The following is a 19,477-nucleotide window of genomic DNA, read 5'->3' as shown; positions in this document are numbered from 1 at the left end:
GACGCTCCTTTGAAGTTAACTAATGAACCCTTCCACGGGTGCACTTAAACCCATTAGATCCTACAAAAATACCGAGTGCTCTCTCGCGAAGAACACGGTAATGTCCATGTTAGCGCTGACGACAGCACTCATCACCATCTCCCCTCCCAGGACCGCCGCCGCCCGGCTGCCTTTCGGGGCTCCCCTTCGGACCCGTGCCTGCCACAGAGTCTGGACGCTCCGGACCCGAGGCTGCAACAAAAGCGGCTGAAACGCCGATACTGAAATGGACCAGACAATGAAAGTGGATCCGTGTCGGGGAAGCGGCCGCGCCGGGCTGCGAGAGCCCACCGTCCCCACCAGCTCTGAGGGGAAGCAGCCCACGGCTCCTCCTCGCTCCGGACCCGGACAGCACGCGGGTCGGACCCTCACACCCTCCCCGGCGGCCCCGGCCTCCCCCGCCACGCCCCCGGCGCTTCCCCGCCAGGGCTCCGGCAACCCAACCCCCGGGATCGCCAGCCTCTCGGCCCCGGGCGCCCCGGGCGCGAAAGTTAAGCCGCCGCCGCGTCACCTGAGGCCCGCGAGACCGGCAGCCCGGCCAGCCCCAGCCCGGCGGCAGCCCTGCCACTCGGCGCGTCCGCGCTCGGGGGCCAGCATGGGCGCCCGTGACCGTGCGGCCGGGCCGCGCCGCGCCGCGCCGAGGCCGCGCCGCCTCGAGGAGACGCTGCGCCGCGCCCCGCGGGCTCGCGGCCGCCGGCCCTTACCTGCGTCCGCGTCCCGGAGCGCCTCGCTCCGCGCCCCCTCCCGGCGCGCCCGGCCGGCCGCCGGCAGCCTGGCGCTGAGGACTCGCGGCGGCTCCGGCGGCGGCGATGCCGGCTCGGGGAGACGGGAAGCGACAGGAGCCAAACCCCGCGGAAAGCGCGCGAGCTGCGCCTGCAGCCCCGACCCTGCGGCCTCGAGCTCGGCCCCCGAGCCGGCGCCGCCGCCGCCGCCACCGGCCAGTCTCGCCCCACCTCAGCCAGCTCCCACCCGGGCCGCGCGTGGGCGGCGCCGCGCCCTGACCCCGCGCAGACCGGCAGGCAGCGCGGGCCGCGCGCGGCGGGGCGGAACCCTTGCAAAGTTTTGCCGTCTGCTCCTCTGCTCACCAGAGCAACCGAAGTTGCGGTCTCCCTCGTCCTCTCCCAGCCCCCTGGAGTTCTGGCCCCAGTTCCACCTGCAGGGTCGATTCCTACTGAAACTCCGCGGGCGTCCCAGCCACCCATCTCCATGCCTAAGCCTCGTCCTGAGGCAACACCAGGACCTGGCCTTGGTTTTTCCCCTCTGATGTCACCGTCGTCGTCGCTTACCCTCTTGTTCCATCTGTGCACGGCTGGGGCTAAGCACTGAAGAGGCCTGACTCTTGACAAATGACAGCTGGCAGGTAGATTGGTGACTAGAGGTAAATCAAAGTGCTCATCCAGGCAGTGGAGGGGGCCGCTTGGAGTAAATGGTGACCTGGCAGTGCCCATAAACCCCGGATTCACAGCCATGAAAATAGATGATCAAACGACTATAAATAAGATTTGGAATATGAAAGCAAGTTTTATTACTCGGCTTGAGGAAGACGAAGGAGTCTAATAAGAGACCTTAAAGGAGTGTATGACCTTTCTCTGCTAGATAGAGAAATGTCCATTTACCTGAGTGGCTTCTTCGTGGAGTCTTGTCTCAAAACTAGGGCCTATATGCAATGATTTCCCACCTGAGAAGGGGAGGAGGAGGGGGATAACCAAATCAGGCAGACATGACAAGAAAACTTGCCTTATGAATATTAATGCCAAAAGATCCTCAACAAGGGAGACAGTGTGGCACAGAGTGTTAAGCCACTGTCAGCCATGTGGGCTTCAGCTCCTGTCCCCTTCTGATACAACTCTCTGCTAATGCATCTGGGAAAGCAACGGAAGATGGCCCGAGTGCCATCAGGATGGAATTCCAGGATCCTGGCTTTGGCCTGGATCAGCCCTAGGTGTTGCAACAATTTGGGGAGTGAACTATCAGGTGGAAGATCTGTCTCTGTCTTGCTCTCTGTCTCTTCCTCTCTCTCTAACTCTGCCTTTGAAATAAATACATCTGTTTAAAAAAAAAAATCCTCAACAAAATATTAGGAAGCCAAATCCAATAACATACAAAAACGATTCTACAGCATAACCATGTGAGATTTTGTCTCTGGAATGCAAGGTTGGTGTAACAAACAAAATTAGTCATTTTAATACACCGTTTTAACAGACGGAAGAACCAAAAACTAACCTGATCATCTCCATAGGTGAAGGAAAAGCATTTCACAAAATCCAACACCTTTTCATGATTAAAAAAAGCCCAGGGCCAGCATTTTGATCCTATGCCTGCGGCACTGGCTTCCCATTTGGCTGCTCCTCTTCCTATCCAGCTCTCTGCTATGGCCTGGGAAAGCAGTAGAAAATGACCCAAGCGCTTGGGCTCCTGCACCCATGTGGGAGACCTGGAAGAAGCTCCTGGCTCCTGGCTTCGGATTTCCTCAGTTCAGCCATTGCAGCTATTTGGGGAATGAACCAGCACATGGAAGACCTTTCTCTCTGTCTCTCACTGTCTGTAGCTCTACCTCTCAAATGAATACTGGAGGTTCTAGCCAGGGAATTTAGATAAGGGAGGGTTCATAACTAACAGCAGAAAGAGACCTGTCAAAGAAAACCAACATGACAGTTACCAGAACTGAAGAACTACAGCACCTACACTGTTTGCTCAGCTGCTGAAAACCCTCTATACTAAAATACGCTATGATGAAATTTCAAAGCAAATGAGTCAGAAAAATCTGAATCACTTCCAGAAAGAAAAAAAAAAAAGAAATGTATACAAAATAAATCGAGGGAGAAAGATTTCCAACATTGAAGCCAATGAAGTATGAGATTTTAAAAAGACCTCTCTCTCTGTGCCTCTCCTCTCTCTGTGTAACTCTGACTTTCAAATAAATAATAAATCTTTTTAAAATAGATACTTTCAGAAAGGCAAAGTTTTAGGTATTCTTTTCAGGCATCCTTTCAGGAAGCCATAACGAAGAGGTGAGGCTAGGGGTCTAATAGAAGAGAGAGGTGAAGATTAACACTGAGATAACTCCACTAGGCAGCAAGGCCACATCATAATGGTAATCCTTGGAACCTGTGAATATGTTACATAGGCTTTACTATTATAAATAAGGTTAGGGACACAAATAGCGAGATTATCTTGAGTTACCTAGGGAAACCAAACATTATCACATGAGCCTTTAAAAGCAATAAACTTCCTCCAGCTGGAATCAGAAAGCCAGAACAGATGTCAGAGAGGTTTGAAGCCTGAAAGAGACTTCACCTTCTGTTGTTGGAGAGAACTCCGTGGAAAACAGAAGGGGGAATACGGGCAACTCCTATAGGAAAATACAGACCACTTGGATGAATTTACAAGGACTTCTTTTTCAACAAATACATTTTTACAGGTAAAAGGTTTATTATGAAGAAGCCTGAAAGAAGACAAGTATTGATGTTTTCTGATGTTCAAAACCTAAATAGCAAACAGATTCTCCAAAAATTAGTAAATTTATTCAGGAATTGCAGAACATTGGAATGGGAGTATGTCGCTCCCCCTCTTCATGGAGGAACGACACAGGACCCTGCGCTGTTCTTTTGTCTGCTCGGCCCTCCCCGGGTTTGCTGCTGGTTTTTCCTGGGTTGGCTACCGACCCTTCCACCTCCGTGGAAGGGCAGTTCCCCCTAGCCACTTTCCCCACTTCCACAGGGGAGCGGCACACCGCCGGCCGGCCGGCTCTCTCGGGGGCTGCTCAGGTGTTCCTTCAGATAGATGTTCCTGGTGCGTGTTGTCTCTCTCCTCCTTTATAGTCCTCTTCCACCAATCCCAACTCTGCTACCCACAACGCCGAGTACGCTGCTCTCCTCCAATCAGGATCAGGTCCTACAGTTTATTGGTTGAACTGGAGGCAGCTGTGTAGAAGCTGTTTCCTCCTCTCCCAGCGCCATATTGTGGGAGAGCAGATGCATAGAATAAGTCTTAATTCCAGTAACTTAGTCTAGTCCGAGTTGCTCCCAGTTGCTCCCCACAGGAGTATACATAATAAATGAGGAGGTTGAGACCAGGGGAAAGTTTTAAAGGCAACGTGAGGAGGATTACATAAATTATTTTGAGTTAATAATCCTTAGCTACAAGAGTGGCATCAGCCCAAGGTTCTACAGGCAATTGTTGGACAGACACCCTTTCAGGCGTATTTTCTGAGTAAAGTCCTAGTGAGCTTTGTGCAAGGTCGTAGCTATGGGGCAGTGTCTTTTCTGATTGTTCCTGTTATCAGGCATGCGTGCATGAGAGCCTCTCTTCATAACCTCTTGTATTTATTTGTTTAGGGTTTCACAAAAGTCACTCTATTTTGATTCTGACAACCTTCACACTCATTATGGAATGTAATTTAACTTCTTACTTCCAATGAATTCATATAATAGTGAAATGATAGGATTGACAAGTCTGGAAAATAAAAATACAAAATGCCCAGTTAAAAATAAAATACTTACAGTAAAAATGTTTCATTGTTAATATTTAACTAGGTATCCCATATTTTTCTAGCAATTTAAAACGAGTACACTGTAAGCAACAGTTCAACTTTGGAATCACCTGGAATGCTTGTGAAACTACCAATGCCCTATTGTCCCTCTAGTATGATTGCATCAGATTTCTAACAGTGAGAGCTCAGCTAATGAATGGTCAAGTTTGAGAACCACAGCCCTAGAGAGCAGTTAATTTACAAAAGTCTGGTAGCCTGAAAGTAACCTCCGCAGTTAATTTACAATCTGAAATAAACAATTTTATTTTATAAACAAAATAAATAAAATTTATTATTTTATTTTAAATAAACTCCTTAATATTCGTATCTCAAAGTTACAAATGAAGAGTATTATTTTCAGTATTTCAATAAAGATCTTTTACTTTGTACTAAAAGATGAAAATTCAATTTCATGATTATAGTATACAAAATAAAGATTTATTTTAGCTTCTAGGCAATTGGTATCTAAATATTTATTAACATTATCTCTCACTTCACCACACATAACAGCTAGCAGAAAGTTTAGTCAACCCAAAACACCTGTACCAATAACCTTTGATTATATGATAGTTGTATTTTATAACCTCTAGTTTCAGTTATAATCTCCAACCCAGACTGAATTAAATAAATATGAAATTGTAACTTTTCCATACAAACTCCACATTTGAGACCCCAGCAGCACATTTAGATCACTTGGAAACAGCAAGCTATTCAAATAAAAAGCTTGAGTTAATAATATAATTTACACAGATGTGATATTTAAAGTTGTGAAATCAGTAATAGCAGAGAATTTTTAGGAAAATTCTGCTTTTATAAGGTAAGGCAAAAGAAAAACTGGAAATTTCCTCTTAGAAGCAAAGATTTTCTATGTGAGTTTGGAGAGCAAGTACATAGTATCAAATGCAGTGAGGAGGCTAAAGAGAGTAAAGAAAGGGTGCTGAATTTACTGACCTCCATCAGGCAACGTAGAATAGCACAGATGTGGCATTCTAGGGCTACCATGTCCATATTTTCCTATAGGAGCTGCCCAGCCAAGACTTGAGTGATGGTAGATGTTTGTATTTAAGTTTTGAGACTTTCTTCAAAATGTTCAGTAGTTCTTGGGGGCAGGCTTTGTGGTACAATGGGTTTAGCTGTTGCTTATGTTGCTGGCATCCCGTACTGGGCTGTCTATTTGAGTCTCAGCTGCTCTACTTCTGATCCAGCTTACTGCTAATGCACCTGGGAAGATGACAGATGATGGCCCAAGTACTTGGGTCCCTTCCACCCACATGGAAGACCCAGATGAGTTTCCAGGTTCCTGGGTTTGGCCTGGCCCAACCCTGACTGTTTACCTAGTTAGAGAATGAAGCAGTGAATGGAAGATTTCTCTCTCTCTCTCTCTGCCTTTCAAATAAATAAATCTTTTAAAAAAAGAAAGTTCAGCAGCCTAAGAATAAAAACAAAGGAAGTGCAATGATGTGTTTTACATAAAGCTCAGGACTAGGAAAGTGAGTGTGGCCAACAGACAAGGGGCAAAGGAGTTAACATGTCTTCAAAGCACAGTTGAAATGGCAATCCTGGGCCCGAGCTGGGCAAGGATACAAGAAGACCAGAAAGACATTGATGTTCCTGAAGTAGAAAGTCATGAAATCAGTACTAAAATTATTGAGGAAGGCAATGTAAGTAACAGGATCAGAGATGGGGAACAATTCCAGGAAAAGGTAGTTTATTTTACATTTCACTGTCTCTTCAGTAAGGCTAAGACGTATTCCACATTGAATCAAGATTTCATATCTATAAGGAGATTAAACAAAATGATTTTGTTTTGAAGTTAGCCCATATATGCTCAATTTTATTTCATTATTTGGGAAGAATATAATTCCACTCAAAATATCCAGTGATAGTAAATCAAGAATGTATTAATATAGTAATTATTGTATAAAACAGATGTAACACAGTTATATATAATAAGAAATATAAGGACACATATTATGGCTCAGTGGTTTGAGAAGCATAGAGACATCCCTAATCAGAATGCCTAGATTTGAACTGTGTCCACTTCTGATCTAGCTTCATGCTAATGTGCACCATGGAAGGCAGGGGTGGCTCAAGTACTTGCATCCCTGCCTCCCATATGGGAGACTGTGATGGAGTTCCAGGCTCTTGGCTTCTAACTGGCCCAGATCTGACTGTCCTGAGTATTTGGAGAGTGAACCAGTAAGTAGACTGTCTCTTTGTTTCTCTCTCCATCTTTAAAATTACAAAAAATAAATAAAAAATAAATGAAAATTTTAAAATGTTTCATTTAATGTCGCTCCCCCTCTTCGTGGAGGAACGACACAGGACCCTGCGCTGTTCTTTTTGTCTGCTCGGCCCTCCCCGGGTTTGCTGCTGGTTCTTCCCGGGTTGGCTACTATCCCTTCCACCTCCGTGGAAGGGCAGTTCCCCCTGGCCACATTCCCCACTTCCGCAGGGGAGCGGCACACCGCCGGCCGGTTCTCTCGGGGGCTGCACGGGTTCCCTTAGATGTTCCCCATAGATGTTCCCGGTGCATGCCGTCTCTCTCCTCCTTTATAGTCCTCCTCCGCCAATCCTAACTCGGCTGCCCACACGCCGAGTACGCTGCTCTCCAATCAGGAGCAAGTCCTACAGTTTATTGGTTGAACTGGAGGCAGCTGTGCGGAAGCTGTTTACTTCTCTCCCAACGCCACATTGTGGGAGAGCAGATGCACAGAATAAGTCTTAATTCCAGTAACTCAGTCTAGTCCGGTTTGCTCCCCACAGATCCCCCTTTCTTTTTATTTTTGGCGTTGATACGCGCCTGTCTTCGGTGTCCCGCGGCACACACTCTGCTCTACTTGCTAGAGTTGCCACAGGCTCTTACAAGTCCTATCAATCAGGAAAACCGAATCCGGGTCCTCTCTTCGCCATTGTGAGGAGGTTTTTAGGCGCTGATGCGTGCCTGTGTTTGGTGCCCTGCAGCGCATGCTCTGCTCTGCCTGCAGGGGCTTACAAAACCTATCAGGCAAACCGAATCCAAGCCTTCTCATTGCCGTATTGTGGGGGAGACTTATTAGTGTTGGTTTGTGCCTATCTTCGGTGACCTGCAGCTCATGCTTTGGTCGAGCTGCTTGCTGTGCTTACCGCCTTAAATCAGGCAGACCGAATCCAAGCCTCCTAATTGTTACATTGTGGGGAAGCCTTACTGATGTTAATTCGTGCCTGTCTTCGGTGACCTGCGGCGCATAAGCTGCTAGCCGCCCAGGTGCTCATCGCCTCATTTAATCAGGCAGACCGAATCCAAGCTCTCACATTGCAGTGTTGTAGGGAGGCCTTTCTATTTCTCTATTTCTCTATCTCCGGGCATTCCTATTTCTCCCATTTTACTTCTATCTTCCAGCATTCCTATTTCTCTCATCTTACTTCTAAGCTTCTGTTTCTCTTATCCCCGCAGCTTCCCGGCGCCTCGCCCTGCCGGCAGCTTCAGGGCTCCGCGCAGCTTCCCGGCGCCTCGCCCCGCCCCGAGGCTGCTTCTCGGCGCCTCGCCGGCTCTGAGCCGCTTCAGCCTCTCTCATCTGCGCGGCTCGGCTCTGCGCGGCCTGGCCTCGTGCGCTCCGCGGTCTCCACACCCCTCGCGTCTGCACCACGGCCTCGCGCCAGCCCCGTTCCCTATCTATTCACGCCCCGTGCTCTCTGCACGCGGCGGCTTCCGCGAGTAACACAGCGTAGCTTACGTGTCCGCCACTAGCATTCAATCTAAGTTCCCCGGGCTAGCCTGGCGAATTCAACCCAGCGTACGTCTCCGCCCCACGGTTTGGCTTTCCGTCCTTTGCTCCCCGGGCTAATCAGACGGATCCCAATCTGGCTCACGTTTCAGCTTCTGGTTTCAACTTTTCGCCCCCCATTCCCGGGCTAACTTGAGAATCCCAAAGTGGCTTTCGTTTCAGCCTCGGCCTGCCCCCCGCGGCTTCAATTTCCCTAACACTTTTCTCTACCCGGTATGTTTCCCTAAGTTTTCTTCCAACAATATTCCTCCCTCATTTCTCCTGGCCTCTCCCCACAGTCCGCGTCCGTCCGAGTCTGTTTGTTCTAGCTTTCACTTTCACTTTCGACCTTAGAGATTTCTCCCAGCTTCCCCCCGTAGTCCGTATCTGAGTCTATGCCTAGGCTTTCAATAGCTTCTTCCGGCACCCTTTTCGTCCGGCTTTTCCCTAGGCTGTTTGCTAGTCTCTCTCTCCGGTAATTTCCTACTTCTTCCCGTTTCTTCCCTCCTAAGTTTGCTATCCGTCCTAAGTTTTCTATCCGAGTCACGGCACCATTATGTCACTCCCCCTCTTCGTGGAGGAACGACACTAAGCCCTGCCTAGGCTTCATATCCGAGTCACGGCACCATTATGTCGCTCCCCCTCTTCGTGGAGGAACGACACAGGACCCTGCGCTGTTCTTTTTGTCTGCTCGGCCCTCCCCGGGTTTGCTGCTGGTTCTTCCCGGGTTGGCTACTATCCCTTCCACCTCCGTGGAAGGGCAGTTCCCCCTGGCCACATTCCCCACTTCCGCAGGGGAGCGGCACACCGCCGGCCGGTTCTCTCGGGGGCTGCACGGGTTCCCTTAGATGTTCCCCATAGATGTTCCCGGTGCATGCCGTCTCTCTCCTCCTTTATAGTCCTCCTCCGCCAATCCTAACTCGGCTGCCCACACGCCGAGTACGCTGCTCTCCAATCAGGAGCAAGTCCTACAGTTTATTGGTTGAACTGGAGGCAGCTGTGCGGAAGCTGTTTACTTCTCTCCCAACGCCACATTGTGGGAGAGCAGATGCATAGAATAAGTCTTAATTCCAGTAACTCAGTCTAGTCCGGTTTGCTCCCCACAATTTAAAAATCAGAAATTTTATAATAAATACAAAATAATGCTAGTATTCATAAAATTCGACCTAGAATTCTTTTTACCAGATTATCATTTCCCAGTCCTTAAAACTCATGTATTAGCTTTTCATCACTATACTAAATGCCTAGGTAGCCTACCTTTACAAAGAAAACAAGTTAACTGTGGCTCACAGTTATGGAGGTTCACAGTCCATGATCACTGGTTTGGCCTCTGGCAATAATGTTTCTTGCTAGCAGAGTCCTGAGGTACCCAAGGGATACCAAGAGATAGGGAGGGTATCATTCTGTGCATATTTTTCCTTGTAAAACCAACAGGATTAAATTGATAGGGCCTCTCACAACCTATTCTAATCTGATCACTTCCCATGGCCTTACCTCTAAATATCATAACTGGGTTAAGTTTCCAACCTCTTAATACTACTAATTTAAGATTTGGGGGACTAAATTACATGAATTTGGAGGTCAAATTGTGTTCAAACGATAACACATAGCAGGAAAAACCTTTCAGAGTAACAAATGCATGATGTGAAAATACCAAAGACTTGACATTTGTGATTTTTTCAGCCTCAGGCTCTTAGGTAAGTCACATGATGACTTTGACTCCAAATATCCTCAACTGTAAGAATAGCTCATCTTTTTTTTTTTTTTAAAGATTTATTGTATTTATTTGAAAGACAGAGTTACAGAGAGAGGTAGAGACAGAGAGAGAGGTCTTCCCTCCGCTGGTTCACTCCCCAGTTGGCCACAATGGCCAGAGTAAGGCTAATCCAAAATCAAGAGCTAAGAGTTTCTTCCAGGTCTCCCACGTGGGTGCAGGGGCCCAAGCACTTGGGCCATATTCTACTGCTTTCCAAGGCCATAGCAGAGAGCCAGGATATGAACTGGTGTCCATATGAGATGCCAGCACTACAGGCAGAGGCTTAACCTACTACCCCACAGTACCAGTTTCTAGGATGTTCGTTTTTAACACTAATTTTTCATTTAAGTAATCTTGTACAAATTATTGAAGTAGCTGCCAATTAACCAGTTATATCCTACATCCACTCACCTGAGAATTGTCTTTGTTGTTAGCAATTTAAAGCAATCTTGTACAACACATTAATTTATCCAACAGTGAAAACATTATAAGTGCCAAACAGGTCAGCTTTAAATGTTCTTTTTGTCCCCTATTCAAATACTGTTTAATTTCAGAATTTAAATGAAATTGGCTTCTGGAAGCAATTGTTATTTATTAGTGGGTAAAATGGAAAAAAGAGAAAACAAAAACAAAACCTATGATTTATATGTACTATCTTTCTAAAATAATGCAAACAAGTATAGCCTCTTAAATATTGTGACATTCTTCACTCCAGCTCACTGTCTGGCAGCAGCTGGGTCTGAATCTCTCAGACAGCCAGTCACTTTCCCAGGTAAAGGTCAGTGTGCTCTTGTATTTAAATGTTTATGTCAAATATGATATATCAATTTTACAAAACATTTTATGGCTTTGGGCATTATGAATATGAAAGTTACAAATCTACCAAAATAAAAGCTTTGACACTGACACATATTATTTCACATAGTTCTCTGTATCCTTTACTATGAATGACTGTCACTTCTGTTCTTTATTGAAGGGATAACAAGTTTACAGTCTAATAGTTTCATTTGCTAACTTCACGGTTCAATACCCAGTAAGTAATCTATGTTAATATTTTTCTTAAATCTTAGATTAACATGTATATGTAATACTTGTGCATTTTTATGGGGTACTGTATATTGTTTCAACATATATGCACTACATAAAGCAATCATAATTAAATGACTAGCTTTTTCATTTTCTTATCTTTTCTTTGTGTTTGAAGCCTACCAGCAATTCTCTTCCAGTTCCTTATATAGTATATAGAGTTATCCCACTGTGCCATAGAACACCAGAACCAATTGCCTCCATCAGACTGTGGTACCCATGATCTAACCTCTACACCCTCTCTTCCTACCCTTTTCAGCTTCTAGTAAGAACTCTTTTAAGTTTATATTAACTAATTTTTTAACTTCTGCCTGTGAGAGGTAACTTGCAGTTTTTGTCTTTCTGAATCTGTCTTATGTTACAGAACATAATGATCTACAATTTCATCAATTTTGCTGCAAATGTCAGGATTTCATTATTTCTATGGCTGAATAATATTCCAGTGTGTGTGTGTGTGTGTGTATCCACACATATTGTCTTTACCCATCAATAGTCACATAGGTTGATTCTATATCTTGGCTTTTTTTTAATAGTACTGCAATGAACATGGAATTTTAGGTATCTCTTTCTTATGCCAATGTCATTTCCTGTGCATGTGACAGACAGAAAGACACACACACACCCATGATATCCAGGAGTAAGATAGCTAGATCCTAACCATAGGTTTATTTTTAGCTTTTTTTGAGGAAACTTTAAAATTACCCCATAATTGCTATACTAATTTGCATTCCCACCAACAGCATATAACTTCCTTTTATCAACATCCTCAACATATTATATTTTTCTTTCTTTTTAAAGATTGTTTTTATTTAAAAGGCAGAGTAAAAGTGAGAGACAGAGATGGAGACAGATTTTCTAACTGCTGGTTCACTTTTCAAATGACCACAACAGCCAGGTCTGGGCCAGTCCAAAGCCAGGAGCCAAGAACTCCATACAGGTCTCCCACATGAGTGGCTGGGCACCATTACTTAAGCCATTATCTGCTGCCTTCTTAGGTGCATAAGCAGGAAGCTGGATCAAAAACAAAGTAGCTGGGGATTAAACCAACACACTGATATGGAACGCTGGCATTGCCGATGAAGACTCAACCTCCTACACCACAACACTGGCCTCTTTTTTGGTCTATTTGATAATGGCCACTCTCTAACTGGCGTGAGGTCATACTTCATTCATTATGGTTTTAATTTACATATCCCCGGTGGCTAGTGATATTGCACAATTTTTCATGCACTTGTTGGTCATTTGAGAAATGTCTGTTTAGATCCTTTGTCTATTTCTTAACTCGATGCTTGGATTTTTGTTGTTGAGGGGTTTCGTTTTGTTTTTGATTTCTTATATAGTCTAGACATCAATCTTTTGTCAGATTAATAATTTACAAATATTTTCCCCCATTCTGTTAGCTGTCTCTTCTCTCTGCTGGATGCATCTTTTGCTGTACAGAAGTTTCTTTTAAAAAATCCCATTTGTCTATTTTTGCTTTTGTTGTTTATGCTTTTAGCATCTCAGCCAAAATATTGCTGCTTATGCCAATGTCTCAAAGTGGCTTTTTCTGTTTTCTTATAGTAATTTCACAGTTTCAGGTCTAAGATTTAGATTCTGGTCAATTTTGAATTGATTTTTCTATAGGGTGAGAGAGGAACAAATTTCTTTTTTTTTTTTTTTAACTTTTATTTAGGCTTCCATAGCCTTGGCAACTCATGACAAGAGCCTAGGGTGATTACTGATGCCATAAACAACAGTGTCAATTTGTTAAGTCAACAACAGGATCAAATTTCAATCTTAAGCATATGGATATCCAGTGTCTAGGTTAGTAATCTTTTTAAAAAAAAAAAATGTCACCATGGTATAGTGGGTAAAACCACTATCTGCAGTGCTGGCATCCCATGGGTGCTGGTTTGAGACCCGTCTGCTCCACTTCCGATCCAGCTCTCTGCTATGGCCTGGGAAAGCAGTAGATAATGGCACAGGTCCTTGGGCCCCTGCACCCACGTGGGAGGCCCAGAAGAAACTCCTGGCTCCTGGCTTCCGATTGGCCCAGCTCCAGCGATTGCAGCCATTTGGGGAGTGAACCAGCAGATGGAAGATTCTCTCTCTCTCTCTCTCTCTCTCTCTCTCTCTTTCTCTCTTTTTCTCCACCCCTCCCCCGTCTCTGCATTACATCTGTGTAAGTGGACATTTCACTTATATATTTAACAATTTTATTCTTTGAAATATGAACAATAGGTCAACATGAAACTCATTCTGATGAAAGACCTGAGGCTGATTCTTTCACTATGTGTGCTAGTTTTGGGCCAGTTAACCTGCCTGAACTTTCATTTCTTTATTACAGAATAACAGAATCATGGACTTTGAGAACTAGAAGTTCTCAAACTTAGGATATGCTGAAGTTGAGCTCAACCTTATCCAGTCAGAATCTATTATTTGGAGTTCTAGCTACTGTTTTAACTTCTGTGCTCCCTGAAATTTGATAATATGCTGTTTATAATATGTATTTATTCCAGTTGGTGACCTTTAAAGTGGATAATGCTAAACCCTAATTAAGAGCTATGTTTGGAAACCTTGAATTGTGAGTGGATGTTGGTTGCTGGTTGGGATTTGAAGTGGTACTTTCTAAACTGTGACTTTCTCTGGACAGCTAGCCTATCTATTACACTTGTTTTTTTGGCTGCTTTTGTGCCTTCTTGATATATGTGTCTTTCCTATTTCTACTGTGTGATTTTTGTGTGACAAACCTAGAAGATGGAAACAGGCTCCTGAAAATGTAAAAAGAAAAAGAAGAAGTGGCAGATTTTTAAGATTCCAAATGCTTTAAATGTTTACTTGCAAAACAACTAAGAGAAGAATGTGATGGCATGCCAACCATATGTGCTTTTTGCTTTTTGGCAATCTTTGCAACTCCTGTTATTGAGTGCGACGTGTCTGCTGTAATGCGCATTATGAAGGTATGAACATAGTCAGTTACTGTATCCATGGTATATGTTGAATGCTCCATCTCCTGTGTTGTTCTACACGTTGTTTCAAACCTCAGCCCTACACACTCAGGGCCTGATTCTAAGACATCATGCACAATGTTATATACCCCAGAGATCATAACCCATACAGGCCTCTGAGGTCTTTCTCTGTTTACACAAGAAATCCAACAATATCAAGTCACTTGTATGGCTACAATCTCTGTAGTCATAAGGGTCCCAAAATGATCACATTGTACTTTACAAGGAGTAGCACTTTCAAAAATCTAACTTTGCTATCTCTCCCAAGCCTGTCTCCCAAGCCACACAATCAATTGATTCCTCTTTCTGCTCCCTCCCCTTGCCAACCTCGGAGTAGCCTTGATGGTTTCTGTATCCGCAGCCCACTCTCCTGCAGGTCTTTTAATCTCTCCTATCTTTTTTTCTTCCACAAAGCAATTTAGCGTTTTCCTAGTTTCTACCTCTAAACTTTAAGACTTTACATTGCTCACCAACGAAGAATGCTCCAGGCACAAAGGCCCATCCTCCTGTGGCGATTGTAAATTACAAGAAGTCTTTTCACTTTGGGATATTTACAGAGTTTTCTACTTTTTCAGATTTATTTATTTATTTGGCATGCAGAATGACAGAGAGACAGAGAATGAGAGTGAGAAAGAGAGTAAGAGAGAGATCTTCTATCTGCTGGTTCACTCATCAAAGCCAGGGGCCAGGAACTCCATCCTGGTCTCCCACATGGGTGGAAAAGGCCCAGTTAATTGGGTCATCTTCTAGTGATTTTGCAAGCATATTAGCATGAAGCTGGATTGGAACTGAAGCAGCTGGGAATTAAACTGGTGTTCTAATATGACAATCTATTGTCACAAGGGGCAACTTAACCCATTGCACTATAGTGTCATCCCCTAAGGTATTTTCGTTTTCATTCCATATAGAAGGAAAGCTAGGTAATTTTCTCAGTGTTCCAGATCCAACCCAGGAAAGATAATAGTATACTAATGGGCAAAAAAAATAGTTTCCATGGGCTATTTCCTAAAACACTCTTAAGATTAAGTGGTGGTTGGGAATGGGATAAGAGAGTTAGAGAGATTAAAAGAGATAAAGGTGAGGAATTAATTGGACAGGTAGACATTATAAGTAGACATTTTCTGCATTGAAAATGCTTCATTGCATAATGACCAAGTATTTGAAGAGCAATCCAGTAATTAAGTAAGAGTTATTAATCTGTAAGTAGGGAAATTGTGATAAACAGGCATATTAGTATCTTTATCTGCTACTATAACTGCCTACCACAGCCCGGGTGACTTATTTTCAAATTTTATTTATTTATTTTAAATTTATTTCACACACATACATACACACATACACACGCATACACACACACACACACACACAAAGAAACAGAGTGAAAGAGGGAGGCAGGAGGAGAGCCTGGGGATTCACAGGTTCACTTGTGAGATGCCCAGAACCCAGTCCAGGTCTCCCATGTGGGTAAGAAGGATCCAACTACTTGAGCCATCACCTGTTGCCTCACAGGGTGCACAAATAGCAGGAATCTGGAATCAGGAGCAAAGCCAGGGCTTGCACACGGGCACTCTGATGGGGAATGTGGGCTCAGGCTTCACCACCACACCAAACACTCTCCTTTACTTATTTATTTTTTAGACTGGCTACTTTATAAAGATCAAAGGTTTATTTAGTTCACGGTTCTGCAGACCGGGCAGTCCAAAAGCAAAGCATCAGTATGTGCTTGGTAACTGAAGAGGCCTTGCTGCTAGGTCATGATGTGGTAGAGGGTATCACATGGTGAGAGAAACTGTGAATGTGCGGAGAGAGCTCCCTTTTATAATAAAGCCACTCCCACAGCACCCCATGCATCCATGAATGGCAGAACCCTCACAACCCAATCTCCTCCCAAAGCTCCCACCTCTCAAAAACCATTAATAGGCGACTTTGGAGATTAAGTTTCTAGAACATGAAATTTGGAAAGCACATTCAAACCACAGCAATTAGTTTTAACTTGTAGTCTAGGATGGTTGGTTAATGATTGATATTGTTAATAAGGAATCCATATCCCAGAGGTGTTTGTTTAGTGAAAAACCAACAAGAATGATTGATTTTATCTTTGATTGACACCACAGGGTTAGACAATTAGTAGAAGGTTAGAATTGAATCTTCATTGATGTTGGCAGTGGTATCAAACTATGCTGATTAACATACAGAACTGTACACTTCCTTATACTCTTTTACAAATAGGTAATGATAACCTGGAAATTACAGGAAGCTGTGCTATTGACAGTAGCCTGACCCTAGCTAGCCCTAAGGACTCAATCAGGTCCTGTGTCTTAACCTGTTTGGAGGAGTCTGTTGGCAGATATTATAGGTGGGTTGGCAGAAGCCTGCAACTAGAATATTGTTTCCTCTGCATCAAGTGAATCTTCCTTTCATAATGCTTAAAAGGACAAATAACAGAGATACCTCTGAGTCTGCAACATAGGTAAGTCACCTCCTATTGTTTTTTTAAAAAAGATTTTGTTTATTTGAGAGGTAGAGTTACAGAGAGAGAGAGACAAAAAGGTCTTCCACCTGCTGGTTCACTCCCCCAAATGGCTGCAAAGGCTGGAGCTGGGCTAATCCAAAACTAGGAGCCAGCAGCTTCTTCTGGGTCTTCCACACGGATGCAGGGGCCCAAGGACCTGGGCCATCCTCTGCTGCTTTCTCAGGCCACAGAAGAGAGCTGGAACAGAAGAGAGCTGGAACAGAAGAGAAGCAGCCAGGATGCAAACTGGCACCGTAAGGGATGTCTGTGCTGCAAGCAGAGGCTTAGCCCACTACACCCACAGCACCAGACCCCCTTCTATTGTTTTTTTTTTTTATCACTTATTCTTTAGTACTTATAGCTGTGGCAGATTTTCTTTCAAAACTTGGCTTTATTGTAATATTTCGTCTGGTAACACTTGGAGGAGGAGACCTATAGCCTCATACATCTCTTTTGAACTAAGCTGTTGATACTTATCAGAAAAAATAAAATAATTATGAATACTCAAATTGGCTAAAGTCAGTTATCAACATTAGATCTATATCTTTATCATCAACTTTGTCTTTAAGTGCATATTTATTAAATCCCGGAACTATAAGCCATTTTTCTAGAAATTAAAATAGAGCCATATTTAGTGAACATTTGTTTCATGTTAAAGTAAGTGTATTTTAGCATTACAATGCTTAATTACCCAATTATTGGTTTTGTCCATTTGTTGCAAGGCTTTTTGTCAAATAAGGTAATTCTAAATAATTTTCTAGGCCACCACTTATGGTGTTGGTGTCCCATTTTGGAGCACTGGTTCAAGTCCCGCCTTCTTTGTTTCCCATCCAGCCTCCTGTTAATGTGCCTAGGAAGGTAGCAAAGCATGACTCAAGTGCTTGGGCTCCTGCCACCCATGTGGGGAACACAGATGGTGTTCCTGTCTCCTGGTTTCAGCCTGGCACAGCCCTGATCATTGCAGCCATTTGGGGAGTGAACCAGCAGATGAAAGATGTCTTTCTCTCTATGTATCTCCTTCTCTCTCTGATGCTCTGCCTTTCAAATAAATGAGTAAATCTTCAAAAAGTAATTCTCCAGAGCTTGAGCTTTTATTTCTAACTGTTTTCAAAACTAGCATTTATCTTTTTAGAAACATGACTGCTAAAGATTTTCTGGTTTCAAATTACTATACTTTTTTTAATAGATATTCTCATAGCTTGAGGCATAGAGTATAAAAGAAAAATTCCCTTGTAAATGCTGTATATATTTTGGGGTTCCCCATGGCAGGAACTTTTTATTCCTGCACTATTATTGCAATCAATCAAGAAAGAGCTCAAGGAGGCCTCAGGGAGAACAAGGAGACAGGGAATTAAAATAAATTTTTTAAAAATTGCCAAAAGAAAACAACATGATAGGAATTAGAGACAAAGAAAACGATGGAGACCAGACTGATGAAATAAATGAATGCACAATTGGTATGTATCTAGGTTCTTAAAAAATAATAATTTGAGGGCTGGCATTGTGGTTCAGCAGGTTAAGCCTTTGACTGTGATGCCAACATGCCACATGAGTGAGCACCAATTCAAATCCCAGTGGCTGTCCCACTTCCAATCCAGCACCCTGCTATTGCACTGGGGGAAGCAGTAGAAAATGGCCCAAGTGCTTGGGCCCCTGCACCCACGTGGGAGACACGGATTGAGTTCCAGTTTCCTGACTTTGAACTGGCCCAGCCCTTGCTATTGGGGCCATTTTGGGAGTGAGCCAGTGGCTAGAAGATTTCTTTCTCTGTTTTTCCCTCATTCTCACTGTTACTATGCCTTTCAAATAAAGAATGAAACCTCCAACTCCATGTTATCTGCTAAAAATAGATAGTTGTTTACTTTGAGGTCAAATAAGTAGAATCCCAATGGACTCAATTTGCCAGTGAAATAATCCACATTTTAAAATTATATTGTCTTCCATCCCTGTCTCCTCTAGTCACTTCCAAAGTAGCATTTATTTTACTTTTTCTAAGTTTATTTATTTTTATCTATTTAAAAGATAGAGACAGATTGAGCAGACGGGGCAATCCATCCATGGTTCATTCCCAAATGCCAACAACAGCAGGGCAGAGCCACACTAAAGCCAGGAGCCAGGAATTACAAATGAGTCCCCAGGTGGGTGGCAGGGACTTAAACACTTGAACCATCATCCATAGCCTCCTAAAGTACACGTTAGCAGGAAGCCGTATCTTGAGCAGAGACCTGGATTGAACCTAGGCTCTCAAGTATGGGATATGGGTGTCCCAAAGGAAGGCTGAACCTGCAGCACAGTGTTCCCTACCAAAGACATTTAAAAAATTAGTCAATATCCTTGCATTATGGAAAATATTCCATGGGGCGGGTGCTGTGGTAAGGCAGGTAAAGCTGCTGGCTGCGATGCAGACATCCCACATGGAGGCCTGTTCATGTCCTGGCTGCTATACTTTGGATCCAGCTCCCTGTTAATGGCCTGGGAAAAGCAGCGGAAGATGACCCAAGTGTTTGGCCCCAAGCACCCACATGGGAGATCTGGATGAAACTCCTGACTATTAGCTTCTACCTGGCCCAACCCTGGCTGTTGTGGTCATATGGGGAGTGTGCCAGCAGATGGAAGATCTCATTCTCTGCCTCTCCATGTCTGTAATTATACCTTTCAAAATAAACAAATAAATCTTTAAAAAAAATCCTAAAACAGAATAAAACTTAGTTTAAAAAGCTTTTAAAAACCAAAGCTTCCTTATCTGAAATTAATACCTATATTATTACTTTACAGAAAGCATCACTAAAGAAAACACAGGAAATTTAAAACTTCCAG

General features: G+C 43.8%; 1 protein-coding gene across 5 annotated transcripts in view; it reads right to left on the bottom strand.

Annotated features, from left to right (window-relative positions):
- Positions 1–1,425, bottom strand: part of RNF180 (ring finger protein 180) — a 244,254-nt gene extending 242,829 nt beyond the window's left edge. For 2 of the 5 annotated variants that reach the window (XM_089312798.1, XM_070056912.2), the window contains exon 1: positions 1,125–1,335. In XM_089312798.1, the coding sequence (XP_089168924.1) occupies positions 1,125–1,247 (123 nt within the window). In that variant the 5' untranslated portion in view covers positions 1,248–1,335. Of the gene's footprint in view, positions 1–550; positions 666–743; positions 965–1,124 lie in introns of those variants that run through there. The other 3 variants (XM_089312799.1, XM_070056914.2, XM_070056916.2) reach the window with 3 other exon arrangements.
- Between the last annotated feature and the right edge of the window lie 18,052 nt (positions 1,426–19,477).

This window comes from Oryctolagus cuniculus, chromosome 14 (genome assembly GCF_051225735.1).
Source record: "Oryctolagus cuniculus isolate XC-2025 breed Fujian yellow rabbit chromosome 14, ASM5122573v1, whole genome shotgun sequence".
NCBI classification, from domain to species: domain Eukaryota; kingdom Metazoa; phylum Chordata; class Mammalia; order Lagomorpha; family Leporidae; genus Oryctolagus; species Oryctolagus cuniculus.
The sequence above is the reverse complement of the archived record's forward strand: the minus strand, read 5'-3'. Positions and strand labels throughout refer to the sequence as shown.